The sequence below is a fragment of the Mustela lutreola genome, chromosome 12 (genome assembly GCF_030435805.1).
Source record: "Mustela lutreola isolate mMusLut2 chromosome 12, mMusLut2.pri, whole genome shotgun sequence".
Lineage (NCBI taxonomy): Eukaryota > Metazoa > Chordata > Mammalia > Carnivora > Mustelidae > Mustela > Mustela lutreola.
The window spans coordinates 21,013,358-21,039,721 of record NC_081301.1 but is presented as its reverse complement, the minus strand read 5'-3'; the positions used below and the strand labels follow the sequence as shown (position 1 = coordinate 21,039,721).

Sequence of the window (26,364 nt, the reverse complement as noted above, 5' to 3'; positions counted from 1 at the left end):
AATGTGAATGCCAAAAATAAAAACCCAATAGAGGCTTTGAATAATAGGTTGGTCGCTGCTGGAAAATAAATTTGCAAATTCCAACTTGAAGAATTTGCCAAAAACACATAGAAAAAAAAAATAATAGGAGACAGAAGCTATAAGACAATAGCCAACATAAGGACAGATCCAAAATATGGGATATTCACTTAAGAGAAATTGCAGGAGGCACCCGGGTAGCTCAGTCATTTAAGTGCCTGACGCTTTGTTTCAACTCAGGTCGTGATCTCAGGGTCATGGGACTGAGCCCCAAGTCAGGCTCCCTGCTCAGCACAGAGTCTGCTTGAGATTCTCTCTCCCTCTGCCCCTCCTACTTGTGCTCACACTCTTTCTCTCTCCTTCTCTCTCTCTCTCTCTCAAATAAATAAATAAATCTTAATTAAAAATTAATATCAAAGGGAAAATTTCTTCTGCTTATGTATTCACATCCAAAGCACCTTTTGAGGTGATAGGCGTTAATGTTGAAAAATGGAAGTCATCTGAGTTTCATGGAATAAAAGAAAAATCTATGAAACAAGAGAGAAAGGAATTGTAATCTTGAAGAAAAGAAAACCAATCTGACCTAGGATTTCTTGTCTGAGACACCAAATACTAATGGAATATTTACAGAGTTCTAAGGAAAAGGAAGCAAGACATAGTACTATATTTAAGTCAAGGTATGACATTTTAGAACATGAAGGATCTCAGAAACTATACCATTGACATTTCTTTTTTTAATCTTTTTTTTTTTTTTTCCTTAGTAGATTCCATACCCAGCACAGAGCCCAACGCAGGACTCAGACTGAGAACTGTGAGATCAAGACCTCAGCCAAGATCAAGAGCTGGAAGCTCGACCAACTGAGCCACCCAGGCAACCCTTGACATTTCTTTTCTGAAAAAGATTTTGAAAAACATTCAAGCCAGAGAAAAACATCAGAATAAAGAATGTCAAGAAGGGAAACATAATTAAAAACAACGACAACAACAGACGTAAGAAACGAAACCAATAAAAACTCAGTTAAACAACTGATAACAGGGCACCTGGGTGACTGTCAGTTAACGTCCACCTTTGGCTCAGGTCACGATCTCAGGGTCCTGGCATCGAGCCCCACATCGGGTTCTCTGCACAGCGGGGAGCCTGCTTCTCCCTCTCCCTTTCCCTCTGTGCTCTGTCTCTCTCCCCACCTCAAATAAATAAATTACATCTTTAAAAAAAAAAAAAACACAGCTGCTGATATAAAATCATGGGCTTTTGGATAATAGTTAACAAAGGATTCTTAAAATCTAAAGCATAGGAAATGAAATCAATCTCAATCCAGCACAAACTTTAGAGATGATTTCAACCCTGCAGGATCCAGCATGCGTTCCTAGAACGGGATCCATCATTTTAGCTTATCAAGATTCTGTATTCCAAGGGTGGGGGTTGTAAAATGTGGACATATACCTTTGTCACAGTAATCATCTTCCAGCCTGCCCATCTGCCCCAGGCTCTTCAGAAGACAGTGAGTGGGAATAAATGGATTTTTCAGTAGAAACAGGCGGTACCAGTACCACAGGGGAAAATGTGGCTAGGTAGCAATGGTAGGGAAAAGACAGAGTTTCTAGATACCGATCAGCTCTGCATGAGTCACCACAGTCATTAATCGGCCTGCTTTGTGTCCAGTCATTCAACAACCTAATAACAATGATTGTTATAATGAGCGCTAATCCCGATGACTCCTGTGTGTCATCTGGCACAGGCCAGCCACTGTTCTAAACCCTTCATTACTTATTACTAATTATTTTCATCTTATTCCACACAATAACCCCACGAGCTAGATGCTATCATTTTCCCCATTTTGCAGCGGAAGTAGCTGAAACACAGAGTGGGCAAGTAACGACACTAAAATCAACACACGTTAAGTGGTGGGAAAGCCACACTTGGAAACCAGGCATGTAGCTCCAGGACGACACCCTTAGCCACTGGTCACGCCGTGTCTCCCGTTACAGTCGCACTATACCGTCAGCCAATCAATAATTCCATCTTGTCCACAGACAATATCAAAGATACCCATTGTCTTCATGAAGTCCAGAAGCACCTAGCATCTTTCCCTGAGATTGGTGATGTCATTCTGACTTTTAATGCCCTGCGACCTCTTAATGCTCACAAACTATCCCTTTTCTAACCAGTCTAGAATCTTGGCTGCGTAAACATGGTAAGCTCATTAGAGTAACTTCTCCATGTGGTGGATTCCATGGGGCCTACCAAGTTCGTAACAGTTTGCTTCGGAAGGAAAAACGTTCTGAGCAACTGAGCAACCTTATTAACAAGCCTAAGTAATTGAGGGTGAAATTTTCCCTTATCGCATTGTATATACCGAACTATTTAACTTTATCCACAGCCAGAACAATTCCTTGCCAGAAAGTAGCAAAACCGAGCAGGACACGCTGACCTGGTCCCAGGGCTCTGATGTTCTATATATGCTCTTTCCATCTAATAGCCTGGGCTTGGAAGTTAAACAGACCCTTGAGAACTGACTCTGCTACTTATTAGATGTACTCAGGTCTGTTCCTTAACCTTTCTAAACCACTTTTGTAAAATGAAGCTAATTAAGTCCTAATACATGTTGGCTAATACGTGAATAGGCCTTGCGTTTCTACAGACTCCGTTCTCCCTGGAGCACAAGCCACTCCTTCAGAGCCTGCACCTAACCCTCAGTGTAACCATGAGCGAAGCCCTTGCGCGCACGCACACACCCACACACACATATACACACTCTCCTGGGTTTCTTGGCTGCGGTCTGGGGTGCGGCCCCATGGCTTGTCCCCCAGGATGGGAATCCTCTCAGACAGAATCCGAAAATGCATCTGGGGAACCCTTAGCTAGAACAGGAGTGTCAAAGAAGCAAGGGTTTAGCTTCAGCGGGCATGCCCAAGGGGCCAGTCTCTGAATGCCCCTTTACACACAAGCTCTGGCCTAGAGATGCGGTTTAAAACCTGAAGGCTCAGAACGGACTCAGTGATAAAAGTACATGGAAGAATTTTCACATAAATGAAAATGCTCTCACAGCCTGTTCTTCTCCCTGTAGCCAACTAATTACTAGTTCCTTCAACTCCATGCAGGGGAGACGAAAATGACTTCCTCGCATCTTGGAAAGTAACGTTACTGCTTTTTTCCTACCCTCTTGCCTACTCAATGCCAAGTTCAGCTAAGAAGCCTGCATCTTAAGAAGCCACAGTTATTCAGAGGGACACAAACATCCATTTAAGATCAAGACGGTTAAATTCACATCGTTCGTTGCTAATGTCCGGTATTGGCAAAGATGTGAAGAAATGAAGACCTTCGTGAAATGATTAGTGAGAGAGAATATTGGTGTGAACTTTTTTGAAAGACAATCTGGCACAATGTACTGAAAAATAACAATGTGTAAGTATACCTCTGATACAAAAATTATTTTCCAGAATTTATAACAAGGAATAATTATCTGTAGAGATGTAGGTACAAGGATGTTCACTATAGCATTTCTTATGATAGCAAACACACACACACACAAAATATAACAAGCAGGAAAACAACCACAAGAAGGGACAGCCACATAATATATTCTGTGTAGTTGATATATATAAGGTAGGAGACCATATCTAAGATCATGCTCAGAGAGGCATCAGTCATGAACAAAGGACCTGAACTGAAAGGGTTATCCATTTCCTTCACAATCTTGCCAGTGTTGCTAGTTTGTTTAGGAAAATCTACTTTATAGATGCCTCAAAGCTCCTGTCCCAGTTATTCCTCCCAAAACTTTAAATTAGTGGAGCAAAACAAGAACCATGTGTGCATATTTTACTACACTCAACAAGGCCTTGGGAAGGAACCTGGGATCCCTATATCCTAGGGCGAAAGGAAGCCAGAGGCGAGAGTGCGGTGTGGGGGCACCTGGGTAGCTCAGTGGGTTAAGCTTCTGCTTTCGGCTGAGGTCATGATGTCAGGGTCCTGGGATCCAGCCCTGCACTGGGCTCTCTGCTCTTCAGGAAACCTGCCTTCCCCCCACTTCTCTCTGCCTGCCTTTCTGCCTACTTATGATCTCTCTCAAATAAATAAATAAATAAATATTTTTTTAAAAAGAGTGAAGCGTGGGAGATGTTCACGTGTGCAGGAGCTCAGGCGTGCCCTTTCACTCCCAATGAGAAACAATGGTGCCTTAATCAAAGCCTCTTGCATTTAAGGGAAGCATGCTTTGGTTCAACCATCTTCTGATTCAGAGTCTTTGGCCTCTCTCTCCTTCCTGGGAGCTGGAGCAGTAGCGGGGGCCTGAAGCCATTACCCCCCACCATTAGAGACGTGACTAAGCAGGAGTCCGGGGGACTCCACAGGGAAAATAGTCAGGAAGCTGTTGGATACAAGCAATGCCCTGCTGAGTGCAGCAGTACCTGCCCAGCCCACATTTCCTTAGGTTTATGTGTCCTTGTGGCTTCCTTGTTTCAGAGTAGTAAAACAGGACACGTGTGGAATAAAACACAGCTAAAACAAAGGATTAGGATTTGGGGAGCAAAATCCCATTCGGAAGGAGCACTGGGAGGAACCTCGAACAGCGGCAAGTCCATTGGGCAATATCCCACACAGAGCAGAATCCCAGGGGGGCTACACGTTGTGTCCGAGCCCACAGTGGGCCACTCCAGGACCAGAAACAACAGGAAGCTGAGAAGCTTGAGAGCAAAGGCTCACACAGAGAACAGACTCCTGACCTGGGAGAGAAATCAACAGACGCCTTAGCAGGGGTAGGGATTTACATCTAGCAATGACGGTGTTTACTTCACCACAGGCAGACTATGTGATACAGCCTCTGAGCAGAAGGTTCTGGAAACTGATGAATGGCAACGCATTTACTCCCTCTGGGGAGTAAAATTTTTCCTCCCTTCTTCCCCATTTCCTAGTTAAGGCTGAAATGCTGTTATACTTCTCTAGAAGAAACGGCATCAGGCCTTTGATACTGCAGGAGATGAGCCGAATGAAAAGAAGGCTGCAGCCGCAGAGAGGGATTCCCAACACCTGGGGAATTCAAAGGTGCACAAAACGCATTTTGCAGTTCTCAGCAGATATGGTAGGGCCATGCCTCCTTGGAGTCAGGCTGTTAGGGAGATGACAGCCCCAGGTCTGCTCCCACACCAGCATCATCTCTCTCCCATCCTCCTCACATTTGAAATGCCACAGAGTTTCTCCCTCGGCCAAGGTTCCAGGAGCCCCAGAACTTGTCTGGGGGCAGCCCTGGGGGCCAGGTGCAAGCTCTCTGGAACTAGAACCCTCTCGTGGGTGACATCCAAAGACGCCCACCGGCAAGCAGCTCCTGAATCTGGCTCAGACTCTGCAGAGTCCAACCAAGACCCGGTCGCAGGAGTTCTTGCAAGTCAGGAACCAGGATTCACATCCTGTGGATCCAGACAAACACTGGATAACCCTTGATACCCAAAAACGTGCTAAGCCTCAGTGGACAGGAACAGTCCACCGCTGTTCCCGTGGCAACCATGATGCCAAGAGACACTCAGTATCATCGAGAAAAGTCATCCATCAGCTTTTACAAAGTGATAACCAGAGATCTCAAAAGCAGAGGTCACAAGAATGATTGCCCACAGATACGGGTCTTCTTTTGAAGTGACAGAGGAATTCTGAAACTAGATAGTGGTAGTTGTTGCACAACTTTGTGAATATCCTAAAAAGCACCTTAACAGAGTGAATCTGATAGTATGTGCATTATATCTCACTTAAAAAAAAAGTCACTAAATAATGACAACAAGGGGATGACAGAGAAGAGCCAAGATCAGGATTTGTTCCAGGAAGACTGGTTCTTACGAGGTTGACATCTGTTTGGCCCTTGCACAAAATATTTCTTTCTTCTTCTCCTCCTCCTTCTTCTCTCCTCCTTCGAATTTTTTTTTTTTTTAAGTCAGATGCATCTTTGAGAAGGTGAGTGATCAATACGGTGATAAAAGTTTTCCCCCAACAAACTCCTGCAGCCTTGAAAACACCATTTTCCGTATCACGTCCTCCAGAAAGTTCCCTGATTCCTTTCCCACTTCCAAGATAAGAGCCAACACGGATTCCAGATTCCCTAAGTGTCCTTTGCTCACCTATGACCAACACTTTATACTGAAATTAGCTACGTGCTATCACCGGCCGTTGGCACCGCCTTGGCTCAAGGGAGCTACAGGAGAAATGTGTCTTGGGATGAACAGAACATCTTATCATCACCTTGTCAGGTTTTTTTAAAAATGGGCACGTGATAGGATGAGCACTGGGTGTTACACTGAACTGATGAATCACTGAACATTATATCAAAAACCAATAATGTACTATACCTTGGCTAACTGAATTTAAATTTAAAAAAATTTTTAATTGATATGTTGTTTTTTTAACGCATCCAATTTAATTCTGCACTTCGGCAATCGTACAACAAGCCATTTGCTACCGAAAACAACAGTATATCATAAAATGTTTTCTCTGAGGGAACGTGCTTCATTCACGCCAAGAATAAATCAAGTGGACCCCATGAGGGATTTTTTTTTTTTTTTTTTTTTACCTCGGTGCAGGTCAAGAGGGAGAATGAATCAGAGCATCGGAATCTGTGCTTCCCGGTGGGTGAGGAGATAAACAACATTCTCCTTTCCCTTTTCCCTGAAAACCTTTCAGTATCACAAAACTTTTTTTTTTTAAAGATTTATTTATTTATTTATTTGACAGAGAGAGAGAGATCACAACTAGGCAGAGAGGCAGGCAGAGAGAGGTAGGGAAGCAGGCTCTCTGCTGAGCAGACAGCCCGATGCGGGACTCGATCCCACGACCCTGAGATCATGACCTGAGCTGAAAGCGGCAGCTTAACCCACTGAGCCACCCAGGCGCCCTCAGTATCACAAAACTTTTAAGCAGAGCCATTAAGTCTATGCAAAACCATCGCAGAACCTGCAGTCTATTCCTGCCTTTCCTCTTCCTCACCGTTCCCAGATTTTCTTAGAAAACCGAAGGGCTACAACGTCATGACATGCTGTAACATGGAGTTTGGCCAAGAGTTTCAGGGTTCCATGAAAATGAGGATTTTGCCAACCCACTGTATTCACCCAACATGCGTCCCCAACCTTCAGAGCGGCTGAAAAACATGGTCCTCCTCGACCGGCAGATTCCTCTGAGACGCAAGCCCCGTCTCCCACCGGGCACCACTCAGAGCTCCCAGAAGCCAACATCACAATGTCCACCCACTGGGCCTTTGGTGGGCCATGTGCACAGTGCCAGAGTCACCACAAGAACACCCCAGCTGGGGTTCCAGAAACACCATCTCTGAGAGCCCCTCCTTGTTTGGTAGAAAAATGTTCAAACGCACAGAACAAGAGAAACACAGAAAGCATATGCCAGTGAACTCCCAAGACCCACCCCGCAACACCTGCTCTCACAGTCTGTCATTTAAGACCCCTTAGAGATCATAATAACACTAGATAGCTCCTGATACCCTAGATGCTTCAGCATGCGTCTCCCAAAATGAGAATGTCATCCCCAGTATTACGATGCCGTGACACTAGCTAATGGAACAGGAGTTTCCTAACACTCACTAATACTCAGCCCATGTCCCAAACTCACCGACCTTCTGCAGGGAGAGTCCCTCCCTGAAACCACGCCCAGTCCCAGCCCGGCCCTCTCCCTCCCCCACGCGCCAGACACCGCAGCCCCCTCCTCGAGTACCTGTGCAAAATGTGCCGTCATTTGGAATGAATGTTTTGTTGTTGTTTGTGGCTCGATATCCTTCTAGGCAAATGCAGTAAAAGCCTCCGAGTGTGTTGTGGCAAGATGTGTGGTTTCCGCAGACCACAGTGGCTCCAAACTGGCACTCGTTTTTATCTGTGGATACATGGAGACAACGCACAGAAAGGGCTATCAATCCATACCACGTCCAATAACCCAGACTGTCCTCCTGGGCTACAGACCTGTGAGCTGCTATTCTGTGACAACATCCCAAGGGTCTCCTCACGATGCTTCTCGGACTGCAGGGCGTGGGTCCCCCACAGTCATGGGCCAGGCATATATATAAAACCACAAGAGAGGGGCACCCGGGGGGCTCAGTCAGGTAAGCAGCCGACTCTTGATTTAGGCTCAGGTCATGATCTCAGGGTCATGAGATTGACCCCCAAGTCGAGCACAGAATCTGCTAAAGTTTCTCTCTCCCTCTGAGCCTCCCTACGCCCCCCCCACACACACTCATGTCTAAAATAAATAAATCTAAAATATAAATAAATAAATAAATCTCTCTTAAATAAATAAATAAATAAATCTCTGAAATAAATAAATCTCCCTAAAATAAATAAGATTTTTTAAACACACACACAAACAAGAGAAATCCAGCGTCTTAGTCTGAACATTCATCTTATTTGAAGATTGGGAGAAGGGGTTGCACATTCCCACATCAACCATGTTCATCTGTCATTATATACTACTCCAGCTCTGTCTTCCAAGCTGCGGGTTGCGATTCTTTTCCCATCTCTTCACACTCAAAAAGACCTTGTGAAAGAAACACACGCAGCAGCACCCCATTTCCAGCTCAGCCAGCCACACTCTCTTGCTTTTCTCATGAAATGCAGAGTAGGACAATCTTGCATCCAGTGAGTAACCGGAAAATTTGTTACTTCTGAGTTACCAGGAAACGCAATGGAATTAGTGCTTAAGCCTCATCCGGGAGCAGAGCTGATATTGCGGCAGGAACAGCTCCTGTTAATCGTCAACGACCCATGTGAATAATATTAGTCACCCCGTGAGAAGGAGCTGAGGTAGAGGATGCAGGCGAGTCTGCAGAAGCCTGTCCTGAGCATTTTTAATGCAGTCATTGGACATATATGTCGAATGAAGGTAATTACCCTCCTGGTTCTGTCCTGCAGCTCAGGGCTTGGCAAACTTTCTGTGCAGGGCCGTCTCCAGGGGCAAGTGCTCACCTATGCTTTTAGAGCACGAAGCAGCCACAGACCATAAGCAAACAAATGAGCAACGTTGTCTTCTAATAAAAGTCTATTTAGAAAAACAGGCAGGCCAGCCTCTGCTGACTCTGGCCTGGCCTTACCAGCAGAAGAACTCCTGAGACCAATTTCTTATGCATTCTTTCAGAGTTGATCTCTGCCACTGTTTTTTTTGTTTGGGGGTGGGGGGGTGTCATTAGTTTATGCACTGGAGTTTTTCGGATTGTTATTTAGTGTTTGACTATAGCATGGGTTTGCCTCTCGCAATGGCACTCAATTCCTGCTGCCTCAAAAGTACCCTTCCCCAAATCCGGCCTTCCTTTTTTTTTTTTCTCCCTATTTTTCCTTACAGGTGTTATCTTTTTGGAAATGTCGCTGAAGATGGAACACAGCTCACGGTTAACACTGTCTGCGGTGTGATCTGCATGGGAGCAGGGAGAGACAGTCCTCAAGCCACCGCCTGGCCAAGTGTCCAGCCCAGCTGATGAGCCCGGCACGGGGCTTTCGGACACCAGTCCAGCCACCCATAAGATGCTGCATTCCTGTCCTCGGCTAGTGTTTCTGAGACAGGTCTCCCCAGCAGGCTTCACCAGAAGGGACAGTGGGTTTGTAGAGAATTCTAAATTTCTGAGGCCCCTTGACTGCAGACCACATTATAACATGCAGGGCACATAAGTAATGTCACCTGCGACCCGTGGTGTGGTCTCAGCAGGCCACATACTGGCGTAGGCAGTGTCTAGTGTCTGAGAGCAAGTACCACATAAACCAAGAAGCCCCTTCCTCCCATTAAGAGAAGTTTCGATTCAGAAGTCAAGGGGCAGGGCGCCTGGGTGGCTCAGTGGGTTAAGCCGCTGCCTTCGGCTCGGGTCATGATCTCAGGGTCCTGGGATTGAGTCCCACATCGGGCTCTCTGCTCAGCAGGGAGCCTGCTTCCTCCTCTCTCTCTGCCTGCCTCTCTGCCTGTTTGTGATCTCTCTCTGTCAAATAAATAAATAAATCTTTAAAAAAAAGAAAAAAAAAAAGAAGTCAAGGGGCAATCAGGAGTGAGGTGAGCTTCTGCGGGCGGGGGACGGCCTTCGGGGAGGGAGCAGAGGAGGCTGTCCGTGCTCATTTCCCACCTCGCTTCCAAGCCCCTGCTAGAGAGCCATGGGAGGAGAAGGATTCGAGAAGTGCCCCAGGAACTTCAGACTGCAGGGCAGCCACAATTCTCCTGGGCTCTCTCCCAAAGAGAGAGGGTCCAAGGGGGGCACAGATCAAGCCTGCAGGAGCGGGCCATGGTGTGTGACTGTGAGAGAGTGTATCTGTGAAGTAGAATATGACTTTTGGAACTAGGAATTGTCCCTACTCTTTAGGAAGAAGAAACCCAAAGATATCACAAGGCTGTCTACACAGTCAGTGCACAGCCGCAAGGCAAACTGTCAACATTCGTAGTGCACATAACAAGGTTACTGGGAGGACAGTGTGGTTCTCCTAACATTCACTCTGAGAAACGTTGAGCCCGGATACTGCTCGAGTCTCACACGGGAGGCCATGAAGCCAAAAAATTACCTTAGATCCTTCCTAAAAGCCTTTGTATTCCTTTAAGCCACCCAAGACCCCAGTGGGCAACAACTCCAAAAAATCTGGAGGATGAATTCCGGGAGACCTAAGACTCAAAGCAATACTACTTCATCAATTAGCCCAAAAGTCCAATAGGCAATTGTGTTTTGCTTTTCCTCGGGGTACGAATACAAATCATCTTACATCGAAACAACCAGGAGCAATTAAGGAAGGCAGTATTTACTCAAGCTGTTAAGTTAAACTCGGGACTTGAAACAGATTTCAAATTTGCGTCGGGCCAGAGAATTTCCAGAGACTCAAGTTCAATGACCCTTTAAGGAAGATACTTCCTTGCAAACGCCCCAAACTGGCTATACCCAAATACTAAAACAAAGGCCTATTATAATGGACAAGACTTCTTGTGATGAAAACAGGTGAGCAAAGCAACGTCTTCCCCACAAGGACATTAGCTCTTTAACACTAGAGAATCTCCTTACGTGACCCCACTTTCCAACTTCACCCAAGAGCCACAGCTTACCCATACAGTAAGTTCTCCCGTTGCCCACGAATCCGTATTTGCAGACACACATCTTCATCCCTTCGGCTTGCTTGCAGGTAGCGTGTTCATGGCAAGTGGCACAGACATCTAAACCAGAATCACACATTGTAGATTAAAAGAAAAATGCGATCGCCTTCCTCTGGACAAGCCACAGTTTGGGTAGTAGACATTTACAACGGAGAACCAGAATGGGAACAGCCGAATGATAAAAGGCACATCTGACACCATCCTTAAAAACCTGCCACGGCTACTCACTGCCCACAGAGAGGAGTACAAAATACAAACAGTATTTTGTACTTTTTGTACAAAAAGTACAAAAATACCTCAACCTGCCATCAAACCTCTTAACAGTCTGACTCTAAGCCAACTCCTAGCCCAAGCCTCACTGTTCTCAAACCCAAACCACACACAATATTCTCTAAGCAGGGGGGTGATGACTCTTTCTCACGCATGCTGTCCCCTGTCCTACTTCATGCCCTAGTCACAATGTTCCCTTCGAGGAAGGGAAATGCCTATCTCCTTCTCCGTCCTGCTAGCACCCATTCCTACTTGAAGACTCACCTTAAACCCCATATTCCCTCTGGTGTCATCCCCACTCCTCTGTTCTCCTGGAAAATTTAATCTCTTTGTGCTCCACTAACACTTGCACATTCCCACATCGGCCGTGTTAATCTGTCATTATATATGGTTCCAGCTCTGTCTTCCAGGCTGCAGGACTGCGTCATTTGCCCCTATATCGTCAGGGCACAGTATGAACATCCAAGGCACTTTTCCTGAGTGACTGCATAAAGGAACTTGCAGTCCTGCTCGCCACAACTCAAAAAGCAAGTGGAAGGGAGAAGAACTCATCTATGTCTCTTACTCCATAGTGTTTCTTTTAGGGGAAAAGTGAATGTGCTTAAAATGTCAGTGAGATGAACAGCCGGGTTCCAGCCGGATGACCAGGTCCAATTACTTCGACACGCAGCAGGGATGTGGGAGGCTAACACACGCAAACCTACTAGAGGGTGACGGGTACATGGCCCAAGGTCAAGCAAGGACTTCTACCTGAGGCTCTGTGGGGTATCATGTTGTCCTCTCAGTGTCTGTAATTTCAGGAGGGGCCTCGGTCGGGAGAGTCAGTGTGGAATTCCATCTCAGTCTTGGCCCCGTGACTACCCAGGGAATAAACACTCAGCCCTTAGGTTGCTCTAGACAACTGAGACAGAGAGATTTCCAAGTACAGACAGCCCCGACTTACAATGGTTCAACTTGCAATCTTTCAACTTGACAGTGGTGCAAAAGCAATACACATTCAGTAGAAAGCATACTTCAAATTTTGAATTTGGATCTTTCCCCAGGCTGGGGGTATGCGGTGTGATCCTCTCTCAGAACACCGGGCCGTGGCAGCCAGCTCGAGCTCCAGCCAGCCAGGCGATCACAGGGGCAGACACCCGGTAGATTCACAATGTTCTACACCCACACGACCATTCTGTTTATCACTTTCAGTACAGTATTCAATACATCCCAGGAGAGGGTCCACACTTGGTTATACAACAGGCTGGGTGTCATGCGGTTTTGCCGGACTGCTGGTGAACACCAGGGTTTTGTGCACATTTACAGTAGGCTAGGCTAAGCTATAATGTTTGACAGGTTAGGAGTATTAAATGTATTTTCGACTTAGGAGATTTCCAAGTTATGATGTAACCCACCCAATCATAAGTTCAGGAAAATCTGTATTGATTGTTAACCTGCCTTTTTCTTTCCTTTTTAAAAAAAAAAAAAAATTTATTTATCTATCTCAGAGAGAGAGTAAGAGCGGGGGAGTGGGAGGGATCAGGGAGAGGGAGAAGAGGGCTCCCCGCTGAGCAGGGAGCCTGACAAGGGACTCCATCCAGGACTCTCGGCTCACGACCTGAGCCGAGGGTAGACACTTAACTGAATGAGCCACCCAGGCTCCCCTGCTTTTTCTTTTAAAACGAGTATAACACATTGGGGCACCTGGGTGGCTCAGTGGGTTAAGCCTCTGCCTTCGGCTCAGGTCATGATCCCAGGGTCCTGGGATCGAGCCCCACATCGGGCTTTCTGCTCTGCAGGTAGCCTGCTTCCTCCTCTCTCTCTGCCTGCCTCTCTGCCTACTTGTGATCTCTGTCAGATAAATAAAGAAAAAAATAAAATAAAATAAAATAAAATAAAATAAAACGAGTATAACACAGAAATGAGACAAACTGCAGCCTATCCCTAAGTAATACTAAATTAACTGTGGAATATTTACAAAATTTATTATATCCCAGACCATTAAAAAAAAATGCAACAAAGTCAAACATAGAAACTATAGAAGTCGGGGGCGCCTGGGTGGCTCAGTGGGTTAAAGCCTCTGACGGCTCAGGTCATGATCCCAGAGTCCTGGGATCAAGCCCCGCAACAGGCTCTCTGCTCAGCAGGGAGCCTGCTTCCCTCTCTCTCTCTGCCTGCCTCTCTGCCTAGCTGTGATCTCTGTTTCTCAAATAAATAAATAAAATTTAAAAAAAAAAAAACTATAGAAGTCGTAGTATCTAACTACCATGTAATAAGACTACAAAATAAAAACACTAGCATTCCCAAAAGAACCCTACTTGGACACTACAGAACACTCTCCCAAATAAATTCTTGGGACAAAAAGGATAGCAAAATTGAAATGTCTGGAGGCGCCTGGCTGGCTCAGTCAAGTGTGTGATTCTTGATCTCAGGGTTTTGAGTTTGAGCCCCAGGTTGGATGTGGAGATTACTTAAATAAAAATTTTTTTTAATTGGAATGATTAGTACTAGATATGAAAATGTATCCACTCCAGAAAATTTGAGTTTTTCATGCTTTTGTACTTTAAAAAGAGAGAAGCAAAAGCAGGCAGCACGAGGAGGAGGGGAAGCCCTAGAATTTTAATGCAAGAAATTGCAGGGGGACCTTCCTTAAAAAGAAGGGCCTGGGTGACTCTGTCAGTTAGGTGTCTGCCTTCGGCTCAGGTCATGATCCCAGGGTCCTGGAATCAAGCCCCACCTCGGGCTCCTTGCTCTGCAGGGAATCTGCTTCTCCCTTTCCCTCTGCCCCTCCACTTCCCCAAACCAACCCCCAACATGTTTGCACATGCGTGCTGCTCTCTCTCTCACTCTCTCTCTTTCTGGTGCTCTTTCTCACTCAAATAGATAAAATCTTGTAACAAAGAGAGGGAAAGAGGGAGGGAGGGAGGAAGGAAGGAAGGAATAAAAGAAAATACAGGATTTGGGAGTTGGGGTGAGGAAATAGTAAAGAAAAAAAGTATTAGAAATTACATTCAAATTCAGTGAAAAAAAAGTTTCCCCAAAGTCAGTGCTCTATAAAGACCAGCAGTCATGATGCAAGTGGGACCAGTGAGAGGAGCGAAGAGCTTATGCAAACACTAACATTAGGAATACGAAAGAGCTTGTAAGAAAAAAATACAAGTTTTTTTTTTTTAATTACAGATGAAAGATTTGCAGTTAAACATGCAGATTTAGTACATCTTCAAAGCTCCCCCTCCCCCATGACATGAAGCTCCGGAAAGGTATCAACCCTGGCACAGGAGAGGACAGGAGAGGAGGACGGCGACAATATTTCAGAAGCTGCAGGAGACAGAAGCATGGGAATGGCTTGAGAGGAAGAACTAGAAGCCGGCCCCAAAGGCTCAGGAATCAGGGCCACTGAGCACTTCAGAAGGCAGGTGTCAGGGATAGGACTCAGAGTTCAAAGAACTAGGTACAAATACGGATAAGGAGCAGGTAGATACTCTGTTCCCCTCGCTAACCCTGGCATGAGATGGAGTTTACAGCCTGAAGGAAATGGACCAGAGCGGCTCCTGAGTTTCGGGGCAACAGGCAGAGCTGAAGTGAGAAATGGGTCGACACACTTAAATGTCCATCAGTACAACCATTTTAACATTTTAACGAAGAACATTTTTAAATTGGTGCCATGAGACACTGTCAATTCAGAATCACATGCAACCAACATCCTGGAAATACCTTTTAAATAACGGTTCCTGGGGGCGCCTGGGTGGCTCAGTGGGTAAAGAACTCCTCAAACTCAACACACACAAAACAGACAATCATATCAAAAAGTGGGCAGAAGATATGAACAGACACTTCTCCAATGAAGACATACAAATGGCTATCAGACACATGAAAAAATGTTCTTCATCACTAGCCATCAGGGAGATTCAAATTAAAACCACATTGAGATATCACCTTACACAAGTTAGAATGGCCAAAATTAGCAAGACAGGAAACAACATGTGTTGGAGGGGATGTGGAGAAAGGGGAACCCTCTTACACTGTTGGTGGGAATGCAAATTGTGCAGCCTCTTTGGAGAACAGTGTGGAGATTCCTCAAGAAATTAAAAATAGAGCTTCCCTATGACCCTGCCATTGCACTCCTGGGTATTTACCCCAAAGATACAGATGTAGTGAAAAGAAGGGCCATCTGTACCCCAATGTTTATAGCAGCAATGGCCACAGTCGCCAAACTGTGGAAAGAACCAAGATGCCCTTCAATGGATGAATGGATAAGGAAGATGTAGTCCATATACACTATGGAGTATTATGCCTCCATCAGAAAGGACGAATACCCAACTTTTGTAGCAACATGGACGGGACTGGAGGAGATTATGCTGAGTGAAATCAGTCAAGCAGAGAGAGTCAATTATCATATGGTTTCACTTATTTGTGGAGCATAACAAATAGCATGGTGGACATGGGGAGTTAGGAGAAGGGAGTCGGGGGAAATGGAAGGGGAGGTGAACCATGAGAGACTATGGACTCTGAAAAACAATCTGAGGGGTTTGAAGTGTTGGGGGGATGGGAGGTTGGGGGAACCAGGTGGTGGGTATTAGAGAGGGCACAGATTGCATGGAGCACTGGGTGTGGTACAAAAACAATGAATACTGTTATGCTGAATATAAATTAAAAATAAATTTTTAAAAAACATTTTTTTAAATTAAAAATAAAATAAAATTTTAAAAAAGCCTCTGCCTTCGGCTCAGGTTGTGATCCCAGGGTCTTGGGATTGAGCCCCCCATTCCCCACATTGGGCTCTCTGCTCAGCAGGGAGGCTGCTCCTCCACCCTCTCCCCCCACCGCCTGTCTCTCTGCCTACTTGTCATTCTGTCAAATGAACAAATAAAATCTTAATAAATAAATAAATAAAGGTTCCTGAGTCAAGTCCTTAAGTCCATTATGATCAGCCGTATAATGACAAACACTCTCCCAGTGTGTACGTCCAGTGTGATAACAAAAAATAAATACCGTATTTATGAAATCATCAACAACAAAATGGGAAAATGCTTGATTTTTTTTCTGATATGGAGTATTTGTCTTTATAAACATGGAAGCATTTATATACATCCAGTTCCAGAAACTCACATCAGACGGGAAAAAAAAAAAGATTATTTCATTCCACTGTCGAGTGAATCTAATAAACACACACACACACACACACACAAAATTAAGAAATAAAGGAGCACCACCCACTCAGATAAATTAACGGAAGTCCAGTCTGAATTAGTGAAAGACAGAATGTAAAGTTTTTTAAATAAATTGAATTAAGTTCAAGTTCATTCAATAATCAGAACCAAACAAAATAAGGCCTTGTAAGAAGGCAGCCAGATACAGGGGGAAAGCAAACACTGGACCTAATTGTCAGAACCGGACCCTAAATCTAGCTGAGTCTTCCTCATTATACAACCTTTAGCGAGTCACTGAACCTCTCGCAATCCCAGTTTTTTCATCTGTAAAACGAGGGCTTTGGGCTTCTCAAATTTTAAAGGGCATTCAGGGGTACCTGGGTGGCTCGGGCAATGATTTCAGGGTCATGATCTCAGGATCCTGGGATTGAGCCCCAGTGATGGGCCAGACCTGCACTAAGCAGTGAGTCTGCTTGTCTCCCTCTCTCTGCTACCCCCACTCCCCCCACAAAACTCTCTCTCCAAGATAAATACAGAAATCTTTTTTAAAAATTTAAAGGGACATTCAAATCACCTGGGGATGGTGCTAAACCACAGGCTCCGATTCAGGGCGGGGCCCAGTATTTTGCATTTCTTTTTTTTTTTTTTTTAAGATTTTATTTATTTATTTGACAGAGAGAGACACAGAGAAAGGGAACACAAGTAGGGGGAGTGGGAGAGCGAGAAGCAGGCTTCCTGTTGAGTAGAGAGCCTGATGTGGGGCTCAATCCCAGGATCCTGGGATCATGACCTGAGCTGAAGGCAGATGCTTAATGACTGAGCCACCCAGGGAGACCACATTTTAAGCAGCAGGGGTTAAGTGGCCTCCAAAGTTCTTGTTCCCTAATTGGCCGACACTTCATCCTTAGGGAACCTGTTTTGATGACCCACTAGGAATAATTTAGCAAAGTGAACCCCAGAAGGACAGTATTTGGCATGTCTGGCTCCATGAATGTCTGTTCCCCATACTGGCAAAAAGACGACCTATATGCTGGGCTGCCAAAGGCTTCTCAGACCACCTGCAGGAGGGAAGCAGTTTCCAGAGGAAGAAAGGCCTCAACTAAAGCTTCTTACTCAGCCTATATTTAACCTAGTCTGCAGAGCCTTATGTGGTAACTTCTGATTTCTAATTGCTTGAGGGACAAAGAAGCCTCTTGGTGGGGGGGGCGTACAGCACACACACATCATGGGGCAGTGACACAACTTATCCTAAAGAAAGGGGCAGGAAGCACAATCCTGGAAAAATCCAAGAAAAATCCAAGATCCAAAAATCCAAAAATTCAAAAAAATCCAAGAAAAGACAGGGCGGGGAGGGTCGCTTCTAACCACACAATGGTTTCCACCATTCATCAGCCCCTAGCTCAGTTAAGAATCACCTACAGATGGGGGGGCTACTTTGTCCCGGTTTTAATACTACAAGCCCTGTGACCCAGAAAAACCCTCATTACGGTGCCAACAAAGACAGCTGGTCTCCCTACCTGGAGAGTTTGTTAAAACAGAATCCCCAGAGAGTCTGATTCGGCCTGAGAATCTGCATTCAAAAAAAAAGTTCCCAGGTAGACCACACTACTGGTCACATGGCAAGTCTAGTTCAACCTCAAGGTCAGAATCCTGGGGAAAGAAAAAGCAACCCTGACAATGTCATCCACCAAGCCTAGACTGATGCAGAACATAGCTGGACCAAGGTGACAGTGATAATTATCCAAGGAATGGAAGTTCTCCAGGCCAGTTGAAAGACCACCGCACCTTTGCTGTATAACCTGAGGGGAAGTGGGAGCAGGAGGGCGTCTTCACATCCGTATCAAGGAGGACTTAATTTTGTCAAAACAGATTCTCAGGACAGCAGAAAGGTGGCTGCTGCATAGGGACTGAGGGAACCTCCCCCCCAACCCTCTGGCCTAGGGATACCTAGAATGACTGGCAGAGAAACAGGACAGTGGGCATTCCAAAGTCTAGAGGGACAACCAGGCTAAATACTCTTGGTGACTATTCTTGGAACATCCAGAGAGACAACCTCCATCCGCTTCCCTTCAGCACTCTATCAACTAAGCCAGCTAAAACCACAACCAACACTCAGAAGCCAAGACGGGTTTTGGTGCGCCCACCGAGGCTGGGACACTTCTCTCTTGCTCCCTGGCTCCGTGCTGTTAGGCAAATTGACCTGCCCGTCCTCCGGTTTTAATCTGTGAGACAGAATTCTGTCATGAGACTTCAGTGAGAAACAGAAATGCTGTATGAGCAGGAAAGCACTAGGCAGAGGGCTGATTTACATGAATATTTCTGTCTCTCCCCGTAGATACTGTTATTATGGCTGGAAACAGGTCATGTGAGAGGCAGGGCATGCCACTTGGCCCAGAGGTTCCGACCAGGGGTGAGATGAAGGGGGGACAATCCCAGCTCTGCCACTGGACTAGCTGTGTCATCCTAGATGGGGCTCTGGGCCTCCGCCTCCTATAAATCTGACTATGAGGATAATAAAGACCCGCCTCATACGGCTGCTGTAAGAAATGAGCCAATACACGTAAAGCAATTAGAATACATTAGATGCTGTTGTAACAACCACTTGTCAACTCCAGGAAAGACTACATGAAGGTACTGACAGCTGGCCACCTCCCAGATACACCAATGAAGAGGGTGACAGAGCTGCGTTAGTGCAAAAATCCGAAGCAATATTGTCATGTAGACAGATGCCTCCGTATTTGTGGGGCTGATAGTCCAGGATCCTTAATATCTTAATTTACATAATATCCCCTGCCTGCCCCACAATCTCCCAGCCTTCTGGGTAAAACCTGACTCAGACCTCAGAAGCTTAAGCGACCAAGACCAACGTCCAGTGGGGCCCACCATACGTAGCCTCCAAACCAAGAACCAAGCCTCGCTAACTGCTCCAATTGCAAAACTTTTGCGTTTTGAGTCAAGCAGCCTTTCATTTAGGCCACACCCTCGGTTCGTGCCCAGCAAGTCGCCCCCTGATGCATTCTCTCGCACCTGACTCACATTCTCAAGCAGGTGGAAAACTGTTTCTTGAATCCATGCAATTAACTTCCCAAGTCTGCTCTCCAGAGCAAAGTCCAAGAGGCCACTTGCTACTGGGGCTGCAGAGACAGAGGAACCCATTTTGGGACAGGACCAGAAGGCTGAGGACACACCCAGGGCCAAGACCCCAGCAGTGGAAGACATGGAGGAGGATCTTTTCCATCAGCTTGAATCCCACTCCCTTACTTTGAGCAACTCTAAGTCACTCCAAAACAATTCACTCACCACCCCCATGCCTCCTCTTTCCCCCGCTACATGGTGACGTCACGTGCACTTTACACAGCAAGAACAAACTCCCAGGCCTCTCCACCACCATCACTCCCCCAAGATTCTCAAGGCCTCCGCCTGTCCTCCCTCAGGCCTTCCAAACCCAGCCAGTCCTGAGCCAACAAGTCCCCAGCCACTCCCGACTCAGGACTGTGCCTGAGAAGGTTAAGAAACAGGACTGACTGGTTCCACCCTTCCTCACCCATTCCTAACCTTCCATTCCCCTGGGCTTGGCACCCCACCCACCCATCAACACCCTCCTGCTCTACCAACTGTGTGTCTCACACTTCCCTTCCACGCAGCCTCTGACTTCTTCTCCCTGAAATGTCTTTGATACCGATGCAGGGCAATTCAGCACACGCTACCAGTGAGACACTGAATATGCACAGAGACAATGGCCAGGCCGTAGATAAAAATAGAACTCAGGCCCACATGGAGGCATGAGGCAGCCATCATCAGGCCAGGAAGTCAAACCACAGCCTCCAGCCGTAAGACCCAAATGGTCGGGATTTAATCGCTAACAGCTGGCTTCCCTAATTGTTGCCCTCGCTTCACGCTTAGGACCAATCAGAGAGCGCCCAGTACACTCCCCTAACCAATCACTTAGAACGTCTGCTGTTAGGACACCACCTCCAGCTTCTCCAGGCCACCAGCTTCAAGCCAGGGGCACAAGAGAAGCCTCCCCCTTTGATCCGCTATCAGGCTCTCAGAGTGATGCCGACTGACTCTCCTGATGTAGCAAACTCTGTATAAAGAGCCCTTGCCTCTTCCCATTTGGGTGGTCTTCATTTCCCTTCCTACCAAATTCCTATTACAAGCCACAGCCCATGACTCACATGAAGCTTAGTCTAGCAAACACCACCACCAAGCAGTTTGTGTAATATGCAACGTGGCCTCAGTGAGTAGAGTGAGGGTGCCGTATAAATGCGTATGCATGCTAGTGTTCGCTCGTATGCCTAGAAATACATGTGCATCCTACAAATGCGGTACACGGACTCAGGCACGGTGTGGCTGGGCTGCAGGAAACTCCAGAGCTTCCCGGGAGGGAGGCCGACTGGGCTGGTTTTGAAATATGAACAGCCCTAAGTAGACAGCTGTGGGAAAAAGAGCAGTTCTCTGTTCTTCTCCTCCCCTGGCAGAGACTAAGCTTTCCCCCTTGTAGAACAATTTCGCTTTGGACATGCTTCATTAAGTACCTCATTTATGGGGTGCTTGGGTGGCTCAGGGGGTTAAGCTTCTGCCTTCCGCCAGGGTATCAGGGTCCTGGGATGGAGCCCCACATCGGGCTCTCTCAGCAGGAAGCCTGCTTCCTCTCTCTCTGCCTGCCTCTCTGCCTACGTGTGATCTCTCTCTCTGTTGTCAAATAAATAAATAAAATCTTCCAAAAAAAAAATTACCTCATTTATTTCTGCATTTTCAATGTCTCCATCTCTACTGAACAATACCCTCATGCTACAGCGTGTTTGTGGCTGCTTTCCCAAAACCATCAGCCCAGGGAGAAACAAAATCTTGCACTGACCTAGCTGGCCCAGCTGAATAGGGATCTTCCCTTTGCTTCTAACTTCTTTAAAGAGTATCTTTAAGAGCCAGCCAACACCTCTGCACTCACTACAGCCCTCTGCATCTGGCTCTCGCCCTCACTGCTCTGAGAGCCCTGGCCCAAGCTGAGCAGAGCCACCAGATCCAAAACTCTTTTTCTCAGCCTCCATTCCCACAGCTCCCCTTCCTCTGGTTTCCTTGGATGCTAGACTGGCCCAGCCCTCCTCCCATCTGTATGTGCACCTATCATTGAAAATGGGTCTTTCCCCCAAATCTGCCCTGGGTCTCCTTCCTCTTATCAACCTCAAGGCTTCAAGTGACCACAAGTCTCCATCAATGGCACACACCCCTTGTCCACAGTCCTAACTCCCTAATGAGTTCACTTCTCCAGAAGCCCGAACATTACCTCAAATTCAGGGTATCCAAAATGACTTATCTTTCTTCCCAAATCTTTTTCCTCCTCCTACAGAACCATATATCCAAGTCACCCAGTCCTCAAGCCTTTGTGTCCCCTTTCTCGTCTGTTCACCGCCACCTTAAGGTCCATTGTTAGGTCCTTCGGTTCGCTTTCTACCTTATTATATACATCTGATGCCCTTCCCCTGCTCTCTTTACCATGGGACCAGTCCTCAGAATGTATGGGTCAGTCCTCAGAATTTGTAGGCCAGCTCTTACAATGGTTCTAAGCCTCCAGGCATTCCCTACATTGTCCACTGGAAGGAAACCCACCGTTAAGAAAATCAGATTCTTGGGACGCCTGGGTGGCTCAGTTGGTTAAGCAGCTGCCTTCGGCTCAGGTCATGATCCCAGCGTCCTGGGATTGAGTCCCACATGGGGCTCCTTGCTCGGCGGGGAGCCTGATTCTCCCTCTGCCTCTGCCTGCCATTCTGTCTGCCTGTGCTCGCTCTCTCCCCCTTTCTCTCTCTGATAAATAAATAAAATTAAAAAAAAAAAAAAAAGAAAGAAAGAAAACCAGCTTCTTCAAGGTTGTAAATGAAGAAAGAATGCCTACAAAGGGGAGAGTCTCTACCAGGCACTTCCACTTCCCCAATTTGACCCAATAGTCTTTAAGTAGTAGCCTTTAGGTAGTTACTTTGTTCCACCATCTTAGCCCAGTAATTCTATGGGATCATGTCTGACCGTTGCCTAGGCTAGAGGGCTTAACGCAGATTTGAAATAGGTCCCAAGCCTCTACAGGTTTTTAGGCACACTGCTGTGGGAGACCAAGTCAGAGAAAGAAGTTAAAATGCCTACCAGAATATCTGATGTTCAAAAATGGCTACCCAAAAGAGTTGAGTCATCAAAAGGAACACCAGTGGTAGTAAAAGTCCAAAGATGAAAAGAATTTGAGGAAACAGGAGTCTGAACCACAAAATCGCCCCCGCCACCTCCCTACATGGAAGTTCTCTTCCCCTTCAGGATGAATGATTTTACTAAGAAAGCTGGAGGGTTTCCTTATACCTACTTTTTATATCACTGTACAAAAGCCTGCAATGAGTTCCAACGGCTTCCCACCACCCAGGAACGCTGACTCTAAATAACTCGGTTTGCCAACCAAGGCACTCTGCCTCTGGTTAATCCAATCTGCTTTTCCACCTCCATTTCCCACCCAGCTCCTACATACCACAGGCCACAGGCCCCATCACGCTGCCCCTTCCACGTGGAATTCATTCATTCTGCATATATTCATGGAGGGCTGACTGTGCCCTCTGCTATGAGCTGGGATGCCTTTTCCTCATCTTCCCATACCCAAATATTATCAAACCTGTTGGCCCAGTTCAAGAATCACCTCATCTCTAATACCTCCAGGTTCACCAAGCTAGAATGAATTTCACCTTGCTCTGACCACCTACACCTTCTCAGAGCACTTAGGCATTCTGCCATCTATTAGGATTACTTGGGTTAAGTGGGTAAATGCCACCTCCCCTACACGTTTGAATCTGTGTAACTCCTACCACATGTGACAGTGCGTTCCAGTTTGCTTGGAACTGGGTGATCTGCTCGTCTGTGGCTTCCAGAACAGGAGCTCAATGAGGGCCAGCGGGGCGACCTCACATCCTGCACAAGGTAACATTCAAGGACCGTCTGTTGAGCGAATGACTTGATTAAGGAATGCCTTTTTCCTGTAATCTTCCTTGCACTTCTTTCTCACCACATTAGCATCTGGTTCTTCACTTGGGTGAAAAAAAATTAAAAGGTAGGAAGAAAATTGCTTCAGGTCAAGAATTTGTCGTGCAAAAGCCACAGCAAAGCCGGAAGCGTGACAGCGCAGCAGGAACGCCCTTCCGCGCCCTTCCGCGCCCTTCCACGCCGGGCGCGGCTCTCCCCCCGGGCTCCGGCTAGCGCCCACCCCCGCCTCGCCCCACAGGTCCCCAGCGCCAAGGGCGAGGCCGCCTGCGACAGGTTCCCCCACCCCGCACCCCCAGATGCCCGGGGCGAGGGCGGGGAGCCCCTCCTGCCTCTGTGCGCCCCGCCTTCGCGAGCCCCAACGGCCCGAGCGGGCCCCACCTGCGCTCCACGCCCGGGCTCCGCGCCGGCCTTGCCCCGGGAGTGGGGGGCGGGGAAGCGTCCCGGGCGCGCCCGGCGTAGTCGAGGGCTCGGCGGTGCCCCCGCGCCGCGCCCACCCCCCGCCCACACTCACCGTCGGCGCCCAGCGCTGGGTTCGCGCCCCGGGCTAAGCCGAGCAGCAGCAGGAGCGGCAGCAGGCGGCGAGGTGGGCGGCCCGCGCCCTGGGGCCCCCGGCCCATGCCGCCGCCGCGTCCCTCCCGGCGCGCCCGCGACTCCTCCCGCGGCCCGGAGGCGCCGAGATAAGGCGGCAGGCCCCGCGGGGAGGGGGCCGCCCCGGGCGCTTCCGGCGCCGCGGGGTCCCGAGGAGGTGGCGGAGCGCGGGCCCTACCTCCCCGCGTGGCCCGCGCGCCCGCAAGACGCTCGTTCGCTCCGCGCCCCTCACTCGCTCGCGCACCTGCTCCGCCGGGGGACACGGCGGGCCGAGCGACAGGGTCCGGCATCCTCGGCGCGGACGTTATGCAAGTAGGGACAGACACCCAGCACATAATGACAGAGCTGACCCTAGAGTCCCGGACCGTGCCAGGACGAAACGTGCTTCAAGCAAAAGAGACGAACGGGAGATCCGAGGCTTCTTGGGTCTCAGGGAGGCACCCCGGTGGCAGAGAAAGAGGGGCGAGGGGCAGAAGGAGCGGGAATCTTTGGGGGGGGGGGGAAGAAGTGGGTGAAGTGGCTGGTGTTCCAAGGACACGGTGAGGGCAAGAAGCCAACGGTCCAGTCCACCCAAGGGCCGCAGGCGACCAGGTTGCAGGATTGCATCTGGCGACAGAGCTGTGGTGGGGGAGGAGCAGACAAGCGTTCCTGCTGCTCGGAGGACCTTGTGCCTGGGGCGTCGGGAAGGCTTCTAGAGGAAGCTAAGACCCAGAGGATGAAAAAGACGTGGGAGGGGAATCTAAGCGGTGAGAAGGGCTTATACTGAGAGATAGGAACCCGAGAGCTTAGTCTAGAAATGAGGAGATCTCCTTAGAGTGGGAACAGATAGTTGGAGAGAGGCATTAAGCTTCAGAGATAAGGACGACCTCATAAACCAAGGAAAGGAGGTTGCTCAGGAGCTGTAATAGGGTTTTAAGCAGAGAGTGACCTCATCAAGGAAGGCTCCTGTGTCTGCTCTGTGGGATCTAGACTGGAGCTAGGGAGGCCGGAAGACCAGCCTGGGGCTGCTGGAGGAATCCAGGCGAGAGAGGACACGTCCAGGAGCAGAGCATTGGCAATGAAAAGTGTCAAACCAGAGTGGTATTGGGTGGAATCCACTGGATTTTATGATCAGTAGAATGTGGAGGAGAAGGAAAGAGAAATTACAGATGTCACCGAAATTTCTGGTGTGGGCGGCTGGGTGGATGATGGTGGTGAAAGTCACTGAGGTAGAGACCCAAAGAGACTATTTGCAAATTGGGGTAGGGAGAGGCTGCGGTGGGGTGGGAATAAGTTCCAGTTCAAAGGCTTAGAGCTTGGCAGGTCTGTCCAAGAGCAGGGCCCCTACTACTTCACCCATATCCTCACTTGCTTTCTCTTTCTACCATAAGCCTGCCCTAAACCTAACCACCCATGAACACACCCATATAAGGGCCAAACTTGTTGTGCAACCTTAAAAAGAAGTAGTTAAAAATAAACTGCCTCAGCTCTTTTGCAGCAGGCTTTCTTGCTAATTATTTTTTGTTCAGCAAAGATAAGACCCCCTTTGGGCAGTGGGGGCTATCCTCTCTAATTTAGACAAAGTTTTTGTTAAGCTCAACTCTTTGTGAACTTTGAAACCATGTCATTGTTTCCACAAAAATAGATTCCTTTAGGATACTGTTAAGCTGGCCTTCTCCTTCTCTGGCATGTCTCCTGCAGAGTCAATCAGTAAATTTAAATATATCTGTGTGTGTGTGTGTGTGGTGTGTGTGTGTGTGTACACATAGTTTTTTAATTGGTGATATCAGGAAAAATAGCCCCAAACTTTGAAATGGCCAAGTTTACTGGGTATTTTCAGCAGGGTGGTGGGTGTTGTAACCCTTCTGGGGATTATCTAATTCTATACGGTTGTGTACCTTTGATGGACTTTTTATTAATGAGGCTCTTTTACAACTCTGTAGATAGAGATAGAAGATCACTTGCAGGGGCGCCTAGGTGGCTCAGTGTGTTAAGCCTCTGCCTTCGGCTCAGGTCATGATCCCAGGGCCCTGAGATCCAGCCCCGCACTGGGCTCTCTGCTCGTCCTGAGCCTGCTTCCCCCTCTCTCTCTCTGCCTGCCTCTCTGCCTATTTGTGATCTCTCTCTGTCAAATAAATAAATAAGATCTTAAAAAAAAAAAAAGATCACTTGCAGAAAATTGAAGTGCAAAAGATTCTTGTCCATAAAAATGCAAATTAATTTTTCCAGTAGAAATGGAAGTGATTCCTGCCAGGTAAAAATATGATACATCTAATAATA

General features: G+C 47.4%; 1 protein-coding gene across 4 annotated transcripts in view; it reads right to left on the bottom strand.

Moving 5' to 3' along the window:
* Positions 1–24,790, bottom strand: part of SUSD1 (sushi domain containing 1) — a 130,802-nt gene extending 106,012 nt beyond the window's left edge. Inside the window, exons 1-3 of one of the 4 annotated variants that reach the window (XM_059141773.1) lie at positions 24,350–24,790; positions 11,060–11,167; positions 7,721–7,876 (exon numbers count right to left, since the gene is read on the bottom strand). In XM_059141773.1, the coding sequence (XP_058997756.1) occupies positions 7,721–7,876; positions 11,060–11,167; positions 24,350–24,440 (355 nt within the window). In that variant the 5' untranslated portion in view covers positions 24,441–24,790. Of the gene's footprint in view, positions 1–7,720; positions 7,877–11,059; positions 11,168–23,342; positions 23,474–24,028; positions 24,289–24,349 lie in introns of those variants that run through there. The other 3 variants (XM_059141774.1, XM_059141772.1, XM_059141776.1) reach the window with 3 other exon arrangements.
* Positions 24,791–26,364: the final 1,574 nt, after the last annotated feature.